Below are 20,029 nucleotides of genomic sequence, written 5' to 3'. Positions count from 1 at the left end.
TTATTCTGGGAGGCTACATGATTCATGAATCATTCTTTGCTCAACTAAACTCTGTTAAATTTAATTTGCCTAATGTCTTCTTTTCAACAAACCTAAAAGCCCTATCAAAAATAGAGGTTGTGGTAAAGGGAACGAGGAGGAAATTCACTGAAGATACAGCTTAAAGAATAGCTGGACAGGAGAGAACTAGGGGGAAAAGATAGCTGAAGGACCTGACATCAGAACAATGATCAAACATTGACTTCAGAAACTATTCCATTTTAGAAGCCACAGTTTGATTAGCTGGTCAAGGTATTTATGCCCCCAAGATATTGTTATAAACAATAAAGTAACTGGCCTGCAATTAGTGAAGTTCAACAGCTGGATGTGGCCAAGGAAAGAGCAGAAGTGAGCCTTACTGGTACCATTATCATCATAGTTTGATTGTGGTCATACCCAAAGATGCACCTCCCTGGAGAGCAACACAGTCTTAATACTGTGTGTATGGTTTGCAGGGAGGAAGGGAGAACGGAATAGATTTCACTAAAATGATCCTGTCAGCCACTAAACAAAAAATAACAACAAGCCCTAGAAGGGGGAAACTAGTACCCAGAGTTGCTGTAATATATTACCTAAAAGGCCCAGTTTCCAACAAAAAATCATGAGGCATGCAAAGAAACAGGAAAGTATGACGTATACATAGGGGGAAAAAAGCTGGCAACAGAAACTGCCTGTGAGAGTGACCAGATATTGGATTTAACAGAAAAAGATTTTAAAGTAGCCATTATAGTTATGTTTTCAGAAATAAAGGACAGCTTGATTAAACAAGTAAGAGAAAATGCGATGACAGTGTTGCATCAAATAGAGAATATCAATGAAGAGAACTAAGTGGAAATTTGGGAGTTGAAAAGTATAGTAACTGAAATAGAATTATAGTATGTAGAAAGGGTATCATACTACACAAATGACCCCTCATCTCAAAGGGTCAACATGTGTTCTTACTAGAAGACCACTTGAAATCTCCCTCTAATGTACATTTTTTGAAGCCACAAATTTCAATAGTACAATTTATTGTCATTCTATAATCATTAAATGTATATGCCACTTCTTAGATAACATCCATTAGGATAAATAATTAGCATTGTTTAAAAAGTGTGATACTATAAATACCAGGGTAATTATCAAATATTCGATAATAATATGAAAAATCTTACTGGTCTGACGTCACCACAGGAATTGGTAAACTGTCGAGCCAAGCCAAAATCAAGCATGTAACATTTCCTACATGTACTAGGAAAGCGGCCCATAGCGAAGTTCGACTAGAAAAATAAAGAAGGAAAATATATACATTCTTATAATACTTAGTCCTTACATTTTAAGTCTTCTTCTATTTAAGCTCTATATAACACACATGTTCCAAACATACTATTCTAGTCAATGATGTTTAGTAGGTATTAAAATATGACTTAGTTTTGGGTTCTATTAATGCCTAATATCAGGTAAACTTTGAGCAAAAAAGGATGTAAATGACTAAGGTTACACACAAGACAATATTAACTAGACTTGGAATTCTAAGTTCTTGAAATTCTAGTCTAAGTGAATGCTTAAATGACAACCCAACCCCCTACTTTTTAAAATAGGAGAAATCAGAGACGGACAAAAAAAAAAAAAAAACATACAAATTTAAAAGAATTTCCTGTAAACGGCCAGGTGTGGTGGCTCATGCCTGTAATCCCAGCACTTTGGGAGGCCGAGGCAGGTGGATCACAAGGTCAGGAGTTTGAGACCAGCCTGACCAACATGGTGAAACCCCGTTTCTATTTAAAAAAAAAAAAAATTAACCGCGTGTGGTAGCATGCGCCTGTTATTCCAGCTACGCAGGAAGCTGAGGCAGAAGAATTGCTTGAATCCAGGAGGCAGAGGTTGCACTGAGCCGAGATTGCACCACGGCACTCTAGCCTGGGCGACAGAGTGAGACTCCGTCACAAAAAAAATTAAAAAAAAAAAAAAAGAATTTCCTATAAACATCATAAAACTGAATTTCACTAAGTCTAAAATTAAAATACAATTTATAGAAACATTTCAAAACGGACTTAAGTAAAATACACTTTGTATTCTTCCCCTAATGAAAATCAGTGTAATATTAAATGACCACAAACGCAAAGATGAGTATGTAAGTAAGAGGACTTGTGAAGGTAAAGGCCAAATTGTTACCAGACTTGTTAGGTTTTTTTTTTTGTTTTTTTTTTTAAATATTGTTCTACTTATGGACTTTCTGATAAAAACAGAAACTATTCCAATCACCATGGTTCTCAAATAATGATGCATAGAAATAGACTGACTCTACTATGTTAAATTTAGTTAGCATTTTCATGTAAACTAATTTTAGAAGTCATGTAACAACAGACGGTTATACTTTTCAACTGTACCAACATATGATACCTTTATAGTAAATATGGTATATCAGAAATGGATCATTTCACCTAATGAACAATCAAATACCAAAAAGGACAAAAAAACCTATTTCACACTTATGGAAATGACAATTTCTAAGAAAAACAGATTAGTAAATAAAAACCCCACTATATTTCCACAGTAGCACTCAGGAGAAAATAAGGTCTTTCACAACTGATGATTTCCTATAATTTTTGACTTAACAAATAGTTCAAGAACACAATATGAACAACCAAAAGCAACATATATAGTTTTTTAACTAATATATCTATAAAAGAAACCAGGGAATAATGCCAATTTAGGCATAAAGCTAAGTAAATGGCAATGTTAGCACACATAATAATAGTCAAACATAAACCTTTTTTAAGAGACAGGGTCTCACTATGCTGCCCAGGCTGGGGTGCAGTGGCTATCCACAGGAGCAATCATAGCTCACTGCAGTCTCCGTCTCCTGCACTCAAGGAATCCTCCTGCTTCAGCCTCCTGAGTAGCTGGGACTATGGGCATGTGTCACCGCCCCAGTCTCAGTTTTTATTTTCATTGTATGAGAAAAACTCCTGAAAATAAGTTGTAGTTGTAATTATTACTTAAAAAATTAAGAGGTAAGTTATATTTTTGCTTCCAGGTCTCTATCGAAATGAAAATATTACCTTGTATTTTACCACAACAAATACATAAAGCTACATTTGTAATTTATTGTGTCCCAGGATAACATTAAGAGTATCAAACTCATTCTGTGCTCTGGATAGAAAAGGTCCCTACCGGTTTGATGTCTCGATGCAAGAACCCCACAGAATGAATGCTTTCAATAGACTCCAAAATCTGTCTACCCAGCCGGAGAGTAGTACTAATGGTGAATGTGCCTCGGGACTGGCTACGGCGAAGATCTGCCAGATTCCGACCCTGTGGAAATCAAATAAACACTTTCAAATACAGTACTAAAACTATGTTAGAAGAGAAAACTGGGAAACCACTCACTTACCATTGAAAAATATGTTTTCAGTAAAATAGCAAGAATTTTTTTTCTTTTTTTTTTTTCTTTTTTTTTGAGATGGAATTTCACTCTTGTTGCCCAGGCTAGAGTGCAATGGCACGATCTTGGCTCACTGCAACCGCTACCTCCTGGGTTCAAGCGATTCTCCTGCCTCAGCCTCCCGAGTAGCTGGGGTTACAGGTGTGCGCCAGCATGCCCAGCAAATTTTTCTGTTTTTAGTAGAGACGGGGTTTCACCATGTTGGTCAGGCTGATCTCGAACTCCTGACCTCAGGTGATCCACCCACCTCAGCCTCCCAAAGTGCTGGGATTACAGGCAAGAACCACCGTACCCGGCCAAGAGCAAGAATTTTACCCAAATTGTGATCCTCTCACTCAACAGATCTCTTAATCATATGAATGTTTCAGACAAGTTTTAGAATAATGAGATTTTTAGCATATCATGTTTCTGATTCATCATGCTTCCCTTTATCTCTGATGTCATAACAAAAAAGTCTTGATTATTTAAAATATAAGTAATCAAATATATAATAATTTATATTATTTACATTTGTATTTATTTACTTAAAATATGTGATCAGGCCGGGAATGGTGGCTCATGCCTGTAATCCTAGCAGTTTGCGAGGCTGAGGCAAGCAGATCACGAGGTCGGGAGAGTGAGACTATCCTGGCTAACGCGGTGAAACCCTGCCTCTACTAAAAATACAAAAATTTAGCCAGGTGTGGTGGTACGTGCCTGTAGTCCCAGCAACTCAGGAGGCTGAGGCAGAAGAATCGCTTGAACCAAGGAGGCAGAGGTTGCAGTGAACCGAGATCACGCCACTGCACTCCAGCCTGGGCGAAACAGCGAGATTCCATCTCAAAAAAAAAAAAAAAAAATACACACACACACACACACACACACACACACACACACACGATCAAGTATATATAACGCATATACATACAAAGAGCACTAATTCCTCATTACTGCCTAACATATATTCTCATACAAGTTACTTAACTTTCTTCAATCAGTTTCCTCATAAAAACAAGCTAATAAAACCTACCTCACAGAGCTCTGTGAGGATTAAACAAGATCTATGTAAAGTTTTTCCTGCGTGTGTTTTGTTTTTTAAATAGAAATGGGGTCTTGCTATGTTGACCAGGCTGGTCTCAAACTCCTTGCCTCCCATCTCAGCCTCCTGACATGATGGGATTACAGGTGTGAACCACCGTGCCTGGCCCCATATAAAGTTTTTAGAATACTGTGTGGTACACAATAGGTACTCAACATAGGCTAACTATTGTTATTATGACCAAACATTATATGACAAACATTCAATTTACTTGTAGAAGTATATAAAAGCAATGAATACATCCAGCATCTGCCATTCATGATTGCACTGAAGTCTCACAGTACCCTAAACAGAAGTTGTTCCTGTGCCTGTTTTACAGATAAGGAAACTAAGGTTCTAAGAGGTTAAATAATGTTAACCTGTTCATGTAAAGCTGTTTTCCAAATCTAACTCTGTCTGACTCCAAAGTGCTCTTCTTTTACAGTCCTCTTTCACAGAGCTTTTCTACAGACTTTTTCATGATGCTGCTCCACCAAGGTTCCTTGTTGCTTAGGTAACAAACCAGTAATCTGAAAAGGAGAGCAGGACCACGGCCCTGCAGCTCTACCTCCCAAAGAAAAGACTGGCTCTCCTGTCACAAGGGGATTTAAATATCCCAATCTATTCCCACAATTTTATAATATATCTTTAGGGGTACTATGCCACTAATATTATCACTTCATCTAAAGATAATTGATTCACTTTTGAAAAGTAATAAATTCTTAGATTATCATTCAAAATAAAATATGAAGTACTCCTCAAGTAACAGTTTAAAAGTTACAGTAAAGTCAGGATCCTTTCATACTTCGTATCATCTTTTTTAAATGTAGCTTTCTCATAATGTAAATTAATTGGGATTTACCTTAGTTATTATTTTTAATGGAAATTTGTTATTTCCCGCACCTGTAGCAAACGTAAAATAAGTGACAATCTACAGTAGCGAACTGTATAACCATGTGAGAGTACCTAATAACTTTTATTAGAATTCCAATAGTTTTTTCTTCAAAAATCAAAATTTTGATTGCCGAAAATATACCTAATATTGAAACTTTATTTGTAAACAGCTTTCACCACAAAAACTTTCAAAAGGAAATCAATTAAATTTTATTTATGACATTAGTAACACTTTAAAAAATTTAAATATTTTAAAATACAAGCCTAACGTATCAACTCGCAAAATCTGAGAGGTAAACACAAAACTGATAAAAGTATGGGGTAAAGTGTTATTAACATGGTAAAAACATGCAGGTACCCACTAAATTATACTTTAAAGTAAATACTACTAATGAATTATTATTTGTTACAAAGAAAAATTGAAAACAATCTATACAATAGTCCATGGTTATCCATGGTTTTACTTTATCCATGGTTTTACTTTACTGTTTTCCCACAGTCAACCATGGTCCAAAAATATTAAATGGAATATGCCAGAAATAAACAGTTAATAAGTTTTACATTACAGGCCATTCTCATATGTGATGAAATCTCATACCATCCTGCTCCATCAGGCCCAGGACGTGAATCATCCCTTTAGTCCAGCGTGTCCACATGTTGTTACCTGACCACTAATCACTTAGTGGCTCAATCAGTTACCCAGATGTGCAGGGTTCAGTATGATCTGTGGTTTTAGGCATCCACTTGGGGCCTTAGAAAGTATCTCCTCAGATAAGGGGGTACTATCATAAGTACATTAATAAATGAATAGTTACATAAATAATGGTACAGTCATCTTACTGACTGATATGCAGTCATTCAAAAAATGAAGAATCAAGAACTTATGAACACAAAGAAGAAAACATCAGACACTGGGGTCTACTGGAGGGGGGAGGGTAGAAGGAGGGAGAGAGGCAGAAAAGATAACTATTGGGTACTGAGCTTAATACCTGGGTAACGTAATATTACATACAAAAAAATCTCATGACACACGTTTATCTATGTAACAAACCTTCACATGTACCCCCAAAACTAAAATAAAAAATTTTTAAATAAAATAAAATGTCACAAGCCACCATATTTTGTAAAAAAAAAAAAAAGGAAGAGGACTATATATAGTAATGTGGAATGAATTAAAGAAGTTCATTTCTCTATAAATTTACAAGATCTTAATAAAAATGCAAGTGAATTTCTACATTGAAGATATGAAACATACCCAAAAGAAGAGAAAATAACATAGTGAACCTTCATGTATCTACTGGTCACCCAGAATTAACAATTATCAATTCATGCCCAGTCTTGTTTCATCTATTATTCACCTCCTCATCCATATCCTCTCCCCTCCCACCCACACGTACTGAATTATTTTGATGTAAATTCTAACCATATAATTTCATCTATATACATTAAAAAGTGTAGGCCAAGTGTGGTAGCTCACATCTATAATCCCAACACTTTGGGAAGCCAAGGCAGGAAGATCACTTGAGCCCAGGAGTTCAAGACCAGCCTGGGCAACATACTGAGACCTCATCACTACAAAATATTACAAAATTAGGGCCAGGCACGGTGGCTCACGTCTGTAGTCCCAGCACTTCAAGAAGCCAAGGCAGGCAGATCACAAGATTCAGAGATCGAGACCATCCTGGTCAACATGGTGAAACCCCATCTCTACTAAAAATACAAAAATTAGCTGGGTGTGGTGGCATGTGCTTGTAGTCCCAGCTACTCGGGAGGCTGAGGCAGGAGAATCGCTTGAACCCGGGAGGAGGAGGTTGCAGTGAGCCGAGATCGTGCCATTGCACTCCAGCCTGGGTGACAGAAAGAGACTCGGTCTCAAAAAAACAAAACAAAGCAAACAAAAAAAAATTAACTGGGCATGGTGGCACATACTTGTAGTCCCAACTACTCAGAAAGGTGTGGTGAGAGGATCACTCCACCCCAGGAGGTAGAGGCCGAAGCGAGCTGTGATTACTCCACTGTGCTCCAGCCAGGGCAAGACCCCATCTCAAAAAAAAAAAAAAAAAAAAAAAAAAAAAACCCAAAAGGGTGTAGAAAAGGAAAGAGATACAAATATAAGTAGAAGTTATTAGCAATTACATCATTGTAAATTTGAATTAGAAACATCAATATGAACCATGGCATACTTTCTCATTTTTTAAAATGCATTTCTTAAATCCATCCACTTGAAAAGAATGAAAAATAATGACCAATCCACTTTCAACAGACACCCACATCATCTAGATTCTGGTCTCTGAACATCATTTCCCATTAAAAGGTGCCAAGGCTTAATGGAGAAATGGCTGATTCCAGATCTGGAGTATGAAATACACAGAATGAGCCTGGTACATAGTATTGCGCCAAAAAATAAGGATGCTATCAAAGACTGCTGCAGCCTAGTCCTAACAAAATGAATCCAGATCCAACATGAAAGAAGTCCCTGTAGCAAAAGATGAGACAATTTGAATATTAAAAAAAAACCGTAGGCCAGGTGCAGTGGCTCATGCCTGTAATCCTAGCACTTTGGGGGTTTGGGATTAACCTGGCCAACATGGGGAAACCCCATCTCTAATAAAAATTTAAAAATTAGCTGGGTATGGTGGCGTGTGCCTATAATCCTAGCTACTTGGGAGGTTGAGGCAGGAGAATCTCTGGAACCCAGGAGCTAGGGGTTGCAGGGAGCCAAGATCGCACCACTGCACTCCAGACTGGGTGACAGAGTGAGACTCCATCTCAAAAAACTAAATAAAACTGCAATAATTGAAAGACATCAAATATGTTAAATCCATGAATTTATGGATTTATTATATAGTTATATATGATATGTTTATATTGGGGAACCAATTCATTATCCTAAAAACTGATAAAATAATCAAGTAGTAGTCCTGCCTTTCCTATATAAAATATACTTAAGGATAACCTAATACTGAATGCAGTGCTTTTTACAAATAATTCTAGTTAACAAAAAAAGAATAAAATGATAGAACACTGTATTTGCAACTCCCATTAAAATAATGGATGATGATTACAAATGGGTTGATAAAACCATCAGGAAAAAACCATTGGTAACTTTAAAATGGATGGATTAGACTGACAACCCATTGACTAATCTTAACCTCACTAAAAGAGAGACAACCAGACACTACCTCCTAATGTGATTCAAGAGGAAGCATACAACCCACCTCTGAAGTATCCTTGCAAAGTAAATCTGGAATCTTATATAATCATCAATTTATAGAAAATACAGGGGACAGAAATACATATTAAAGACAACCACACGGAAACAACCAGCAAAATCCAGAATATGGTAATGTGCGCATGTCACATTCCTCCATTTTTATCAACATCAATAAACACAATGAAAAGAAAATTGCAAGAAAATAAAAGACAGAGGGAGAACCAATAGATTGAAAGAGGCTTAAGAGATAGGCAATGTGTGAACCCTATTTGGAACCCAATTCAAATAAACCAAATGAAAAAAAAATTGTTTTTATTAAAGAGATGGACAATCAAGGAAATCTGAAGATTGGTTTGATATTTGTGCTATTATTAAGGAATTATTATTGGGTATTCTGGTTACTTTAAGAGAAAAAAAGAGTTCTGGTCTTCTAGAAATGTATATGTAGATAAAATATGCCTTGGATTTGCTATAATTTCGGGAGGGATAGGAGAAAGAGAAAATACTTGAAACAAGATTAGCCATATACTGATAGTTGTGGGTAATGAGTAGATGGGTATAAATTATACTATTCTCTCTACTTTGTGTATGTTTAATTTTTCCCATAATAAAGTTTGTAAAAGGTTGTAGGTGTTAGGCAATCTAGATCTACAGTTGTACTGGTTACAGAACTCGAAAAAATGTTTTGCACCTCCATAGTTGATGTACTTATCACAATATATCACTCTTAGGCTATACTAAAGATGCTCATATAAAGCTTCAATGGTGACAAAATTCTAGGTGAGACCTGGCCAAGGTCCTGCAAGGGGAATTGAGAAAAAAATGTGTACAACTGCTTGAGCTCTGTAAGATTTTAAAAACCATTTTAACGTCAAATAGTTAGAATCTCTACAACAGAGATAGGGTTGTTCCTTAAAAATTTTTAAGGCAGATATTATGTAATTGAATCAGCAGGAGGAAAAGAACAAGTTTATCTTAAGAATAATGAATTTATGGTTTTTAGAATAAATTAGGACTCTCTGTGGGAAGCTGAATACATGGAGGAGACCCAGTAGTGATCTTCCATATGTCAAATAAGAGAAATTACGCTCTAGCGGTTATACCAGCTTTAGCCTAATCCCAAATCAAGTCAACCACAAACTGTACAGATGGGAGTTTAAATGGGTTAACTTTTTTGTTACAGGAAAAAAATATAGCATGCAATTCAAATGGAAAAGTTCTTAGACAAATCCATAGGAACTTGCCAAAGGCCACAAAGGTTATCTTTGTCTAATATACACCAGTCTCTTGGGTTTCCCAGTACCAGGAGCCTTCCCATTTACAGAAAGTCAGATTTAGGTAAGTGTAAGAATTAAAATGAGTATATGCTAAGACTGAGAAAGACTCTGCAGACTAAAGAAAAAAACCTGCCTTCTATAATTCTCCAGTCAGTAGTAACTTGAAACAAAACAGTTGTCTCTTATTACTGCCTAAAGAATACTGGGTTCAGGCTTCCACCAAGCTTTAATACCCATCAAGTAGGCTAGTACCAGACAAATCACAAACCTCCTTGAGACTCAGCTTCTCCATATGCAAAAGAGGGATAAAACTTGTTCTCTCCTCCCCATGGGGGTATAATGAGGATCAAATAAGATGATAAATCCAAATGAAAACTATAAAATGTCACACAAAAAGTTATATTATTACTAGCCAAAATGAGAGAAAGCAGGATCCAAATTAATGATCTAAAAAGGTTCAGAGGCTGGGCGCAGTGGCTCACGCCTATAATCCCAGGGCTTTGGGAGACTGAGGCGGGCAGATCACCTTAGGTCAGGAGTTCAAGACCAGCCTGGCCAACATGGTGAAACCTTGTCTCTACTAAAACTACAAAAATTACACAGGTGTGGTGGCGCGCACCTGTAGTCCGAGCTACACCGGAGGCTGAGTTCAAGACCAGCCTGGCCAATATGGTGAAATCCTGTCTCTACTAAAAATACAAAAATTACACAGGCGTGCTGGTGTGCACCTGTAGTCTGAGCTACACTGGAGGCTGAGGCAGGAGAATCACTTGAACCCAGAAGGTGAAGGTTGCAGTGAGCTGAGATCGTGCCACTGTACTCCAGCTTGGGTGACAAAGCAAGTCAACATCGCAAAAAAAAAAAAAAAAAAAGGCCAGGTGTGGTGGCTCACGCCTATAATCCCAGCACTTTGGGAGGCTGAGGTGGGTGGATGACTTGAGGTCAGGAGTTCGAGACCAGCCTGGGCAAAATGGTGAAATCCAGTCTCTAATAAATATAAAAATTAGCCAGGTGTGGTGCCGTGTGCCTGTAATCCCAACTACTTGAGAGGCTGAGGCACAATAATCACTTGAATCCGGGAGGAGGAGGGTGCAGTGAGCCGAGATCGCGCCACTGCACACCTGCCTGGCAACAGAGTGAGACTCTGTCTCAAAAAAAAAAAAAAAGTTCAGGGATAGCTGCTTAAATAAATAAAACCAGGTTGGCTCAAGAGTTAGTGAATCACATGACTCAAAAAGACCTTAAGGTTATATCTACAGAGGTTAATATCTTTAAATGAAATCTGAAGGATGTCTGAGGGAAACAAGAAAAGCCTCCTGATGAGAAAAGGAAGCATTTAGGCCAGGATCTATGTCTCTAGAATCACTGTTATTTAGATAACTTGAAAGAAAATAAAGAAACCGGCTGGGCACGGTGGCTCACACATGTAATCCCAGCACTTTGGGAGGCTGAGGTGGGCGGATCGCCTGAGGTTAGGAGTTAAATACCAGCTTGGCCAGCACGGTAAAACCCTGTCTCTACTAAAAATACAAAAAATAGCCAGGCATGGTGGCAGCCACCTGTAATCCCAGCTATTCCGGAAGCCGAGGCAGGAGAATCACTTGAACCCGAGAGGCAGAGGTTGCAGTGAGCCGAGATTGGGCCACTGCACTCAGCCTGGGTGACAGAGCGAGACTGGGTCTCAAAAAAAAAAAAAAAAAAGAAAAAAAAGAAAAGAAGTCAAATGCCCAAAACGATGTTTGCTTAAGATGAAAAGAAATACTGAGAATTCTAGATCTAGGCAGCAAGATCAAGATGAACCACGGTTTTTAAACTTTGAGGGTGACTACAGTTCAGTGTGTGTGTGTGTGTGTGTGTGTGTGTGTTTTCAGGGGCAGAGGTAGTGTCAGAGAAAATAGAAAGGTTTCCCTCTTCTCCCCATTGTAGTCATTATTCCAATATTCCTGTTCTAAATTCTTTCCTCTGGACCTAACTCCACTACCATCTAAAGAACAGGGAATAGGCCAGGGTCAGTGGCTCACGCCCATAATCCCAACACTGTGGGAAGCCAAGGTGGGCAGATCACCTGAGGTCAGGAGTTTGAGACCAGTGTGGCCAACATGATGAAATCCCATCTCTACTAAAAATACAAAAATTAGCCGAGCTTGGTGGAGCACGGCTGTAATCCCAGCTACTTGGGAGGCTGAGGCAGAAGAATCGCTTGAACCTGGGAGGGGGAGGTTTCAGTGAGCCAAGATTATGCTACTACACTCCAGCCTGGGTGACAGATCAAGACTCCATCTCAAAAGAAAAAAAAGAAAAAAAAAATACATATATATATACACACACACACACACACACACACACACACATATATGGAACAGAGTTATGTTACTGACGGAAAAAAAAAAGAAAAAGGAATGGCATTTCTCCTCTATCTCAACTACTGTTTAAAGTTTCAAGTACTCAAGATTGGTACTTGCTATGGTTTTTCTTTTCTTTTTCAATATTTATTTCAGGTTCAGGGGTACATGTGCAGGTTTGATACACGGGCAAATTGTGTGTTGCTGGGGTTTGGTGTGAAAACGATTTTGTCACACAGGTAGTGAGCATAGTATCCAATAGCTAGTTTTTTGACCCTCATCCTCCTTCTTTGCTCCACCCTCAAAGTAGGCCCTGGTGTCTATTGTTCCCCTCTTTGTGTCCACGTGTACTCAATGTTTAGCTCCCACTTATAAGAACATGCAGTATTCGGTTTTCTATTCCTGCATTAATTTGCTTAGGATAATGGCCTCCAGCTGCATCCATGTTGCTGCAAAGAACATGATTTCATTCATTTTTACGGCTGTGTAGTATTCCATGGTATACATGTACCACATTCTCTTTATCCAGTTCACCACTGATATGCATGTAAGGTTAATTCCACTTGTTTGCTATTGTGAATAGTGCTGCGATGAACACGTAAGTGCATGTGTCTTTTTGGTAGAATGATTTTATTCCTTTGGGTATATACCCCGTAATTGAATGGTAGTTCTGTTTTAAGTCCTCTGAGAAATCACTAGACAGCTTTCCACAGTAGCTGAACTAATTTGTATTCCCACCAGCAGTGTATAAATGTTTCCTTTTCACTGCAATCTCACCAGCATCTGTTATTTTCTGACTTTTTAATAATAGTCATTCTGACTGGTGTGAGCTGGTATCTTACTGTGGTTTTGATTTGCATTTCTCTAAAAATCAGTGATGTTGAACATTCTTTCATATGTTTTTTGGCCATATAGATGTCTTATTTTGAGACATATTTTGGTGTGGAAGTGGGGTAGTTATCTTGGAAGTAGGTTTCTGACAAAAAGGATGAGCTAGGACCCCTTCTTCACCTTCCTTGCCCATGTGCATACTTACTTGCACTTCCAACTTCTACTATGGAATGATGCAGCAAGAAGGCCCCTGCAAGATGTGGGTCCCTAGATCTAGGATTTTCCAACCTCCAGAATGGTAAGAAATAAACCTCTGTTCTTTATGCATTACTCAGTCTTGGGTATTCTGCAGCAGCACAAAACAGACTAAGACAATACTTTAGAATACAAATGGAAAACTGGAATCCCTAAGGTAATGAACAGTAGAAGGGGCAAGATTCACATTATATCCCCTCATCCACCCAGGGATCGAAAACTGCAAAGATTGACAATCCGTAAAGATAGAGGTCAACTCAAATAGCGGACAAAGACAATTACTTCATTTTTGGAAAATGTGTATCGTCTGTTTAAAGAAAGTTCCATCTGCACAGTATAAAACATTCTCACATGGTACTAAGAATATTGTTACTTTTTATTCACATTTACTGTAATTGTATACTTTGATCAGAACGGAAGGATTTCAAGACACGTTTTCAAGGTAACCTACCTGCAACTGCATCACCACATAATTGAATCGATCATTCCTCCCACAGCCAATAAATCTACAAACATGGTCTTTCCCTGGATAAAAAAAGAAAGAAAACAGTGGAAAAGAATATACTATGGTTTCTCTTAAAACATTAATAATTGGCTTTTCTGTATAGTATTTTATGATTGAATATAAAATACATCTTGAGAACCTTAAGGATAGAAAACTTATATTATTCAAATTTTCTACCTACCTCCTCTCCTCCCAGGCACTGTACTATTCCTTTATGTGGTCAAATAAATGATTATTTGAATGAATAAATAAGCAAATTAATATATGAATGAGGAAACAAATGTATGATTATTTAGGGAGAAAAAGATTAAGTGGTCAATTCAGATCAACCTGCCCAGATACGATATATATGAAGCCACCGAAGAACAATAAAAAAGAACTATGTTAGAAATAGAAACCTGAATTTTAGGTATGTTACGGTACTCACTGCTATGACTTCTGCAAGACCCACAATCTTTGGGGGCCTCACTGATGCGGATTCGCCCAGGGATTTTCAACCTGAGTTCCATCTGAGAAACCCAGAACAGTGCTGGCTGGGACATAGAGGGGAGCAGGGGTACAGCAGAAATCTGATTAAAGAAAAGCATGCAAAGACCCCCCAAAAGAATTGAGCCACATGTATAGGTTAGTGTTTTTCAACCCTGGCTACTAATGAAAACCATCTGGAACACTTTTTGACACCACTGACCCGAAGGCAGTGGAAAACTTTTTAAAGATTCCTAAGTTCTATATTGATTCAGAATCTGTGGAGAAAGATACAGAATATGAGCTTTTCAAAAGTTTGTTGTTATTTTTTGTTTTTTTGAGACAGGGTCTCACTTTGTTGCCCAGGCTGAAGTGCAGTGGCATGATCTTGGCTCACTGCAACCTCTGCCTCCTGGAAGGCTCAACTGATCCTCCCACCTCAGCCTCCCGAATAGCTGGGACTAGAGGTGTGTGCCACCACAACTGGCTGATTTTTGTATTTTTTGTAGACATGGGGTTTTACCATGTTGCCCAGGCTGGTCTCAAACTCCAGGGCTCAAGCAATCTGCCCGCCTCGGCCTCCCAAAGTGCTGAGACTACAGGCATAAGCCACTGCACCCAGCCTCAAAAGTTCTTTAAATGATCCTAAACCAGGTAGGACATGGAGAGATATTTGAAAACTACTGCAGGGTAATGAGAAGTATCAAAAAGATTTTAAGATAAAGAATAACATACTAAAACACTGTGGCGGCAATGAGGGTAGACTACAAAGGGGTCAATTCTAGTGGAGAAGGTCACTCTGGGGGATAGTTACAATATCCAGGAGAAAGAATAAGGGGATTAGAGACAGATAAAATAAGATAAATCTGACCAATATTAAAGATGTAATTTTTTACTAGAATTGGCAAAATTAAATGAAAAGTTGTACCAAAATAAGAGAATACAGTAGGTTGTATAGATTTTAAGTGATATTAAAATGTTAAATTTTAGGACAATCAAGTGAATTCAGTGGACATTGTAAGTTCAGGACTGGTGCTGAGATCAAAAGGCAGATATTAAAATGTTGAATTTTAGGACAATCAAGTGAATTCAGTAGACATTGTAAGTTCAGGCCTGATGCTGAGACCAAAAGGCAGAGCTCCAGATGTACACTGAGGAACCATTAATTCACGGACAATAGATGGAAGATTGACAAGTGAAAGAATATAAGAGGAAAAGAAACTTCAGCACATAATTTGGAAAATGCAACATTAATTACTATTATTATTTTTAAAACAGGGTCTCACTATCTTGCCCAGGCTAATCTCAAACTCTGGGCTCAAGCAATCCTCCCACCTCAGCCTCCCAAAATGCTGGGATTACAGGCGAGAGCCACCATGCCCACCCTAGAAAATGCAATATTCAAAGCATGAGCAAAAATAAGAGTCCCTCAAGGAAACAGAGGAATAGCCTGAAAGATAGGAGGACACTGAGAGAGGGGTATCACAGAAACCGAGGGAGAACACTTCATGAGGGCAGAAGTGGACATTGACAAGTATATAAAAAGGCTGAGAAGTACTAATATAAACAGGAAGTAATTAGTGAGTCAAGGGGCAGAAGTCAGTTTATAACGGGTTAAAGAGTAAACAGAATATGAAATATGAGGGCAGACAGTCTTTGAAGGAGCTTGCTTGAAAGTAAGGAAGAGTAACAGGCCAAAGCTTGAAGACGAAGATTTGGTAGACTGATGAAACACTCAAAGAAAATTTGCCTCCTAACTGGCTTAAAATATAAATACAATTAAGACTCAGCAAAGCCAGGTGCAATGACTTCACCTATAATCCCAGCTACTTGGGAAGCTAAGGTGGGAGGATTGCACGAGGCCAGGAGTTTGAGACCAGCCTGGGCAACATAGCAAGACCCCTTCCCTTTAAAAAAAACAAACTCATTTTTTTGCATCTGTGTTATCAATCAGTACAAGATTGCTCTCTCATTCTCTGTTTTTGTTTAAAAAGGGGGTTATAAGCTAGCAAGAATGGGTGCAATGGAGAACACAATAATTCACAATGTACACAGTACATGTTGATCACTTAACACATATTTTACATATATTTGCAAAACAGTGCTTCTATTACATTGTAGTAAGAATGAAAGGATCAAATGATCATTAGCAACTTACTCTTGTCCTCAGCTTCAAAGAAACAATAAAAAATAAGTTAAATAGTGTTTTCCTTGCATTATCCATTCCTTAAGACTCTACTTTTCTGTCATGTACAGGGACCATATCTATCTTGTTCTGGTACTAAAAACACTTTTGCAAAAACTGTAACAGTGAGAGACATCCAACATAGCTGATTCTATCTTGCTTCTAAACTCACAAGCTAACTGCCTTTGCTCATCCCTACACACAGACCAAGCTGACTATGGGAGGAATTTAGTTTGCAGTTTAACTTTAAAGCAAGGATGATAATGGCCCCTTCTCAAAACGAACCCACTCTTTCTTTGGGGACAGACACTGCTTTTATAAAACTAATGAAAGGCCAAAAACAGAATTATGGTAGGGGCCTGATTTCTGTTAAGGTTTAGGCATAGTTAAATAACAACTAGTCATTGTTTCCTAACTTACCTTTTTATAATTGCCTACTACTCAGGAGTCACTAGCTGGTGGTGATAAGATTTGTAACTTCTGGCTGGGTGCAGTGGCTCACACCTGCAATCCCAGCACTTTGGGAGGCTGAGGCAGGCAGATCATGAGTTCAGGAGTTTCAGACCAGGCTGGCCAATATGGTGAAACCCTGTTTCTACTAAAAATACAAAAATTATCCGGGCATGGTAGCATTTGCCTGTAGTCCCAGCTACTCAAGAGGCTGAGGGGAGAAGAATCGCTTGAACCCAGGAAGAGGAGGCTGCAGTGAGCCAAGATCGCGCCACTGCACTCCAGCCTGGACGACAGAGAGAGACTCAGTCTCAAAAAGAAAAAAGATTTGTAACTTCCCAATTGCCCCTACTGATAACATTGCTATTGTGAAACCTAAGACTGGTGTTTGAGATATTTTTCAGTGGACCAACTGACACCACCCAGGTGTCCCCGACCCGGGAAACGACTGAGCACATGAAGATAATTTCAATACCCCTGTGATTTCATCCCCAACTCAACCAATCAGCAGTGCCCATTCCCTAGCCCCCTCCCCACCAAACTATCCTTAAAAACCCTAGTTGTCAAATTCTCAGGGAGGCAGATTTGAGAAATATCACACACCATCCTTACTGAGCCACACTGCAATTGTTAAACTCTCTGCTGCAACACCAGTCTCAGTATATTGGCTTTTTCTGTGCAGCAGGCAAAAAGAACCTGCTAGGCTGTAACAGTACCTGGCACAATACCCAGCAAAGAGTGATTTAAATGCTCAATGAATATGTGTGTGGGCAGCAAGCCACCCAGGTGCTGAGGCAAGAGGCCAAGGGCACGAGCTGTTCCAGTATAATAAAATATATAAAATAAGAATAGTTATGCTAGATATAGATCATAGATATGATTATATATGAATATCATTAATCATTAGTTTGTAGCAACTGCTCTTTATTCCAATATTATAATAATCTTCGCTCTACAATCATAACCTAGGAAAAACCAGGTCATACAGAGGAGCTGAGGAGACATAGTGAGAAGTGACCATAAGATGAGCGTGAGCCTTCTGTCATGCCCGGGTAGGGCCACCAGAGGGCTCCTTGGTCTAGCGGTAACACCAACGTCTGGGAAGACGTCTGTTGCCAAGCGGACCGTGGTCTAGCGGTAGCGTCAGTGTCAAGGAAAAACACCCGCTACTTAGCAGACTGGGAAAGGGAGTCTCCCTTTCCCCGGAGTTTAGAGAAGACTCTACTCCTCCACCTCTTGTGGAGGGCCTGACTGCCCGCAGTTATCTGGAGGCCTAACCGTCTCCCTGTCATGCTGTGCTTCAGTGGTCACGCTCCTAGTCCACCTTCATGTTCCATCCTGTACACCTGGCTCTGCCTTCTAGATAGCAGTAGTAAATTAGTGAAAGTACTAAAAGTCTCTGATATGCAGAAATAATGGCATAAGTTGTCTCTCTCCCTCTCTCTCTGCCTCGGCTGCCGGGCAGGGAAGGGCCCCCTGTCCAATGGCCACGTGACCCACGTGACCTTACCGATCATTGGAAATGGCTCACGCTCCTTACCCTGCCCCTTTTTCTTGTATCCAATAAATATCAGTGCAGCCTGGTATTCGGGGCCACTACTGGTCTCCATGTCGTGGTAGTAGTGGTCCCTCGGGCCCAGCTGTCTTTTCTTTAATCTGTCTGGTGTCTTTATTCCTACAATCTCTCGTCTCTGCACACGGGGAGAAAAACCCACCGACCCTGTGGGGCTTGACCCTACATATGTGTAAATAAGTGAATAGAATAATGGCTAACAAAATATGCATAATATGGGCCAGGAGTGGTGGCTTATGCCTGTAATTCCGACACTTTGGAAGGCTGAAGTGGGAGGATTGCTTGAGCCCAGGAGTTACTAGCCTGGACAACATGGCAAGGCTCCGTCTCTACAAAAAATACAAAAATTAGTCAGGTGTGGGGGCACATGCCTGTAGTTTCAGCTACTCAGGAATTTGCAGTGAAAGGCTCAGTTGAGCCTGGGAGGACAAGGCTGCAGTGAGCTGTGATTATGCCACTGACTCCAGCCCAGGTGACAGAGTGAGACCCTGTCTCTAAATAAATAAATAAATAAATAAATAAGCATAATATGCACACATAATATGCAAGTATTTTATGCCAGGTTCTATATCAAGCATGTTACATGCATTTAATCCTGCCAATAATGCAAGTATTATTATATTCTCCATTTTTCAAATATAGAAATAGAGGCTTAGGGAGGTTACTTTGTCCAAAATTACAACCAAAACATGAAGCAGTTTAATGCCAGAGCCTTTGCTCTTAACCATTATGCCCAGAAACGACAGAAACAGATTTTAAAATCAAGTAACACCTTGTCAATAAGTAATAAAACAGGGAAAGAAAGACTGACAGAACAGAAACAGGACAATCTACTATATGCCAAGTACTAAACTAGGCACTAGAAATACAAGATAAATTAAGATCCATGCCCTCAAAGAGTTCACAGCCAAGATATGTAAACAAAAAAAATGTAATGCAGTATGAGTTCTATAATATTATAGATAAACTGCTACGGATATAAAGAAGATTCAAAAATTTGGCTTATGAGGCTTCACATGAGCATTAAATCACTAGATTTTACACATTTATGAGAAGAGTATTCTAAAAGAAGGTCACCCACAAAGTCATAAAGGATCTAAGCACATGTGATAGATAATTGAGTTGACAGGCTAGAGGACTTGATACGAGTTAAGGGAGGCTGAGGTGGGAAGTATGATCAGACAAGAAAAGTAAGCTAAAACCTTATATGCCACTGTGGTATACAGTAGTCCCTTGGTATCCATGGGGGACTGGTTCCAAGACCTCCCTTGGATACCAAAATCCACCAATACTCAAGTCTCTGATATAAAATGGGGTACCTGCCAGGCATGGTGGCTCACGCCTGTAATCCCAGCAATTTGGGAGGCCAAGGTTGGTGGATCACCTGAGGTCAGGAGTTAGAGACCAACCTGGCCAACCTGGTGAAACCCCATCTCTATTAAAAATAGAAAACTTAGCTGGGCATGGTGGCGGGCACCTATAATTCCAGCTACTCAGGAGGCTGAGGCAGGAGAA

The 20,029-nt window shown here is 39.1% G+C and overlaps 1 protein-coding gene across 10 annotated transcripts in view; it reads right to left on the bottom strand.

The window, feature by feature from the left end:
• TTBK2 (tau tubulin kinase 2) overlaps positions 1-20,029 on the bottom strand; it is a 177,536-nt gene that overhangs the window by 90,563 nt on the left and 66,944 nt on the right. For 9 of the 10 annotated variants that reach the window (XM_021940500.2, XM_017960562.3, XM_017960565.3 and 6 more), the window contains 3 exons: positions 13,788-13,861; positions 3,196-3,336; positions 1,194-1,298 (listed from right to left, as the gene is read on the bottom strand). In XM_021940500.2, coding sequence (XP_021796192.1) covers positions 1,194-1,298; positions 3,196-3,336; positions 13,788-13,861 — 320 coding nt within the window. Of the gene's footprint in view, positions 1-1,193; positions 1,299-3,195; positions 3,337-13,787; positions 13,862-16,911; positions 17,049-20,029 lie in introns of those variants that run through there. The other variant, XM_017960571.3, reaches the window with a different exon arrangement.

The sequence above is a fragment of the Papio anubis genome, chromosome 7 (assembly GCF_008728515.1).
Source record: "Papio anubis isolate 15944 chromosome 7, Panubis1.0, whole genome shotgun sequence".
Taxonomy (NCBI): Eukaryota; Metazoa; Chordata; class Mammalia; order Primates; family Cercopithecidae; genus Papio; species Papio anubis.
Note: the sequence above shows the minus strand (reverse complement) of the source record. Positions and strands in the feature narration are given on the sequence as shown.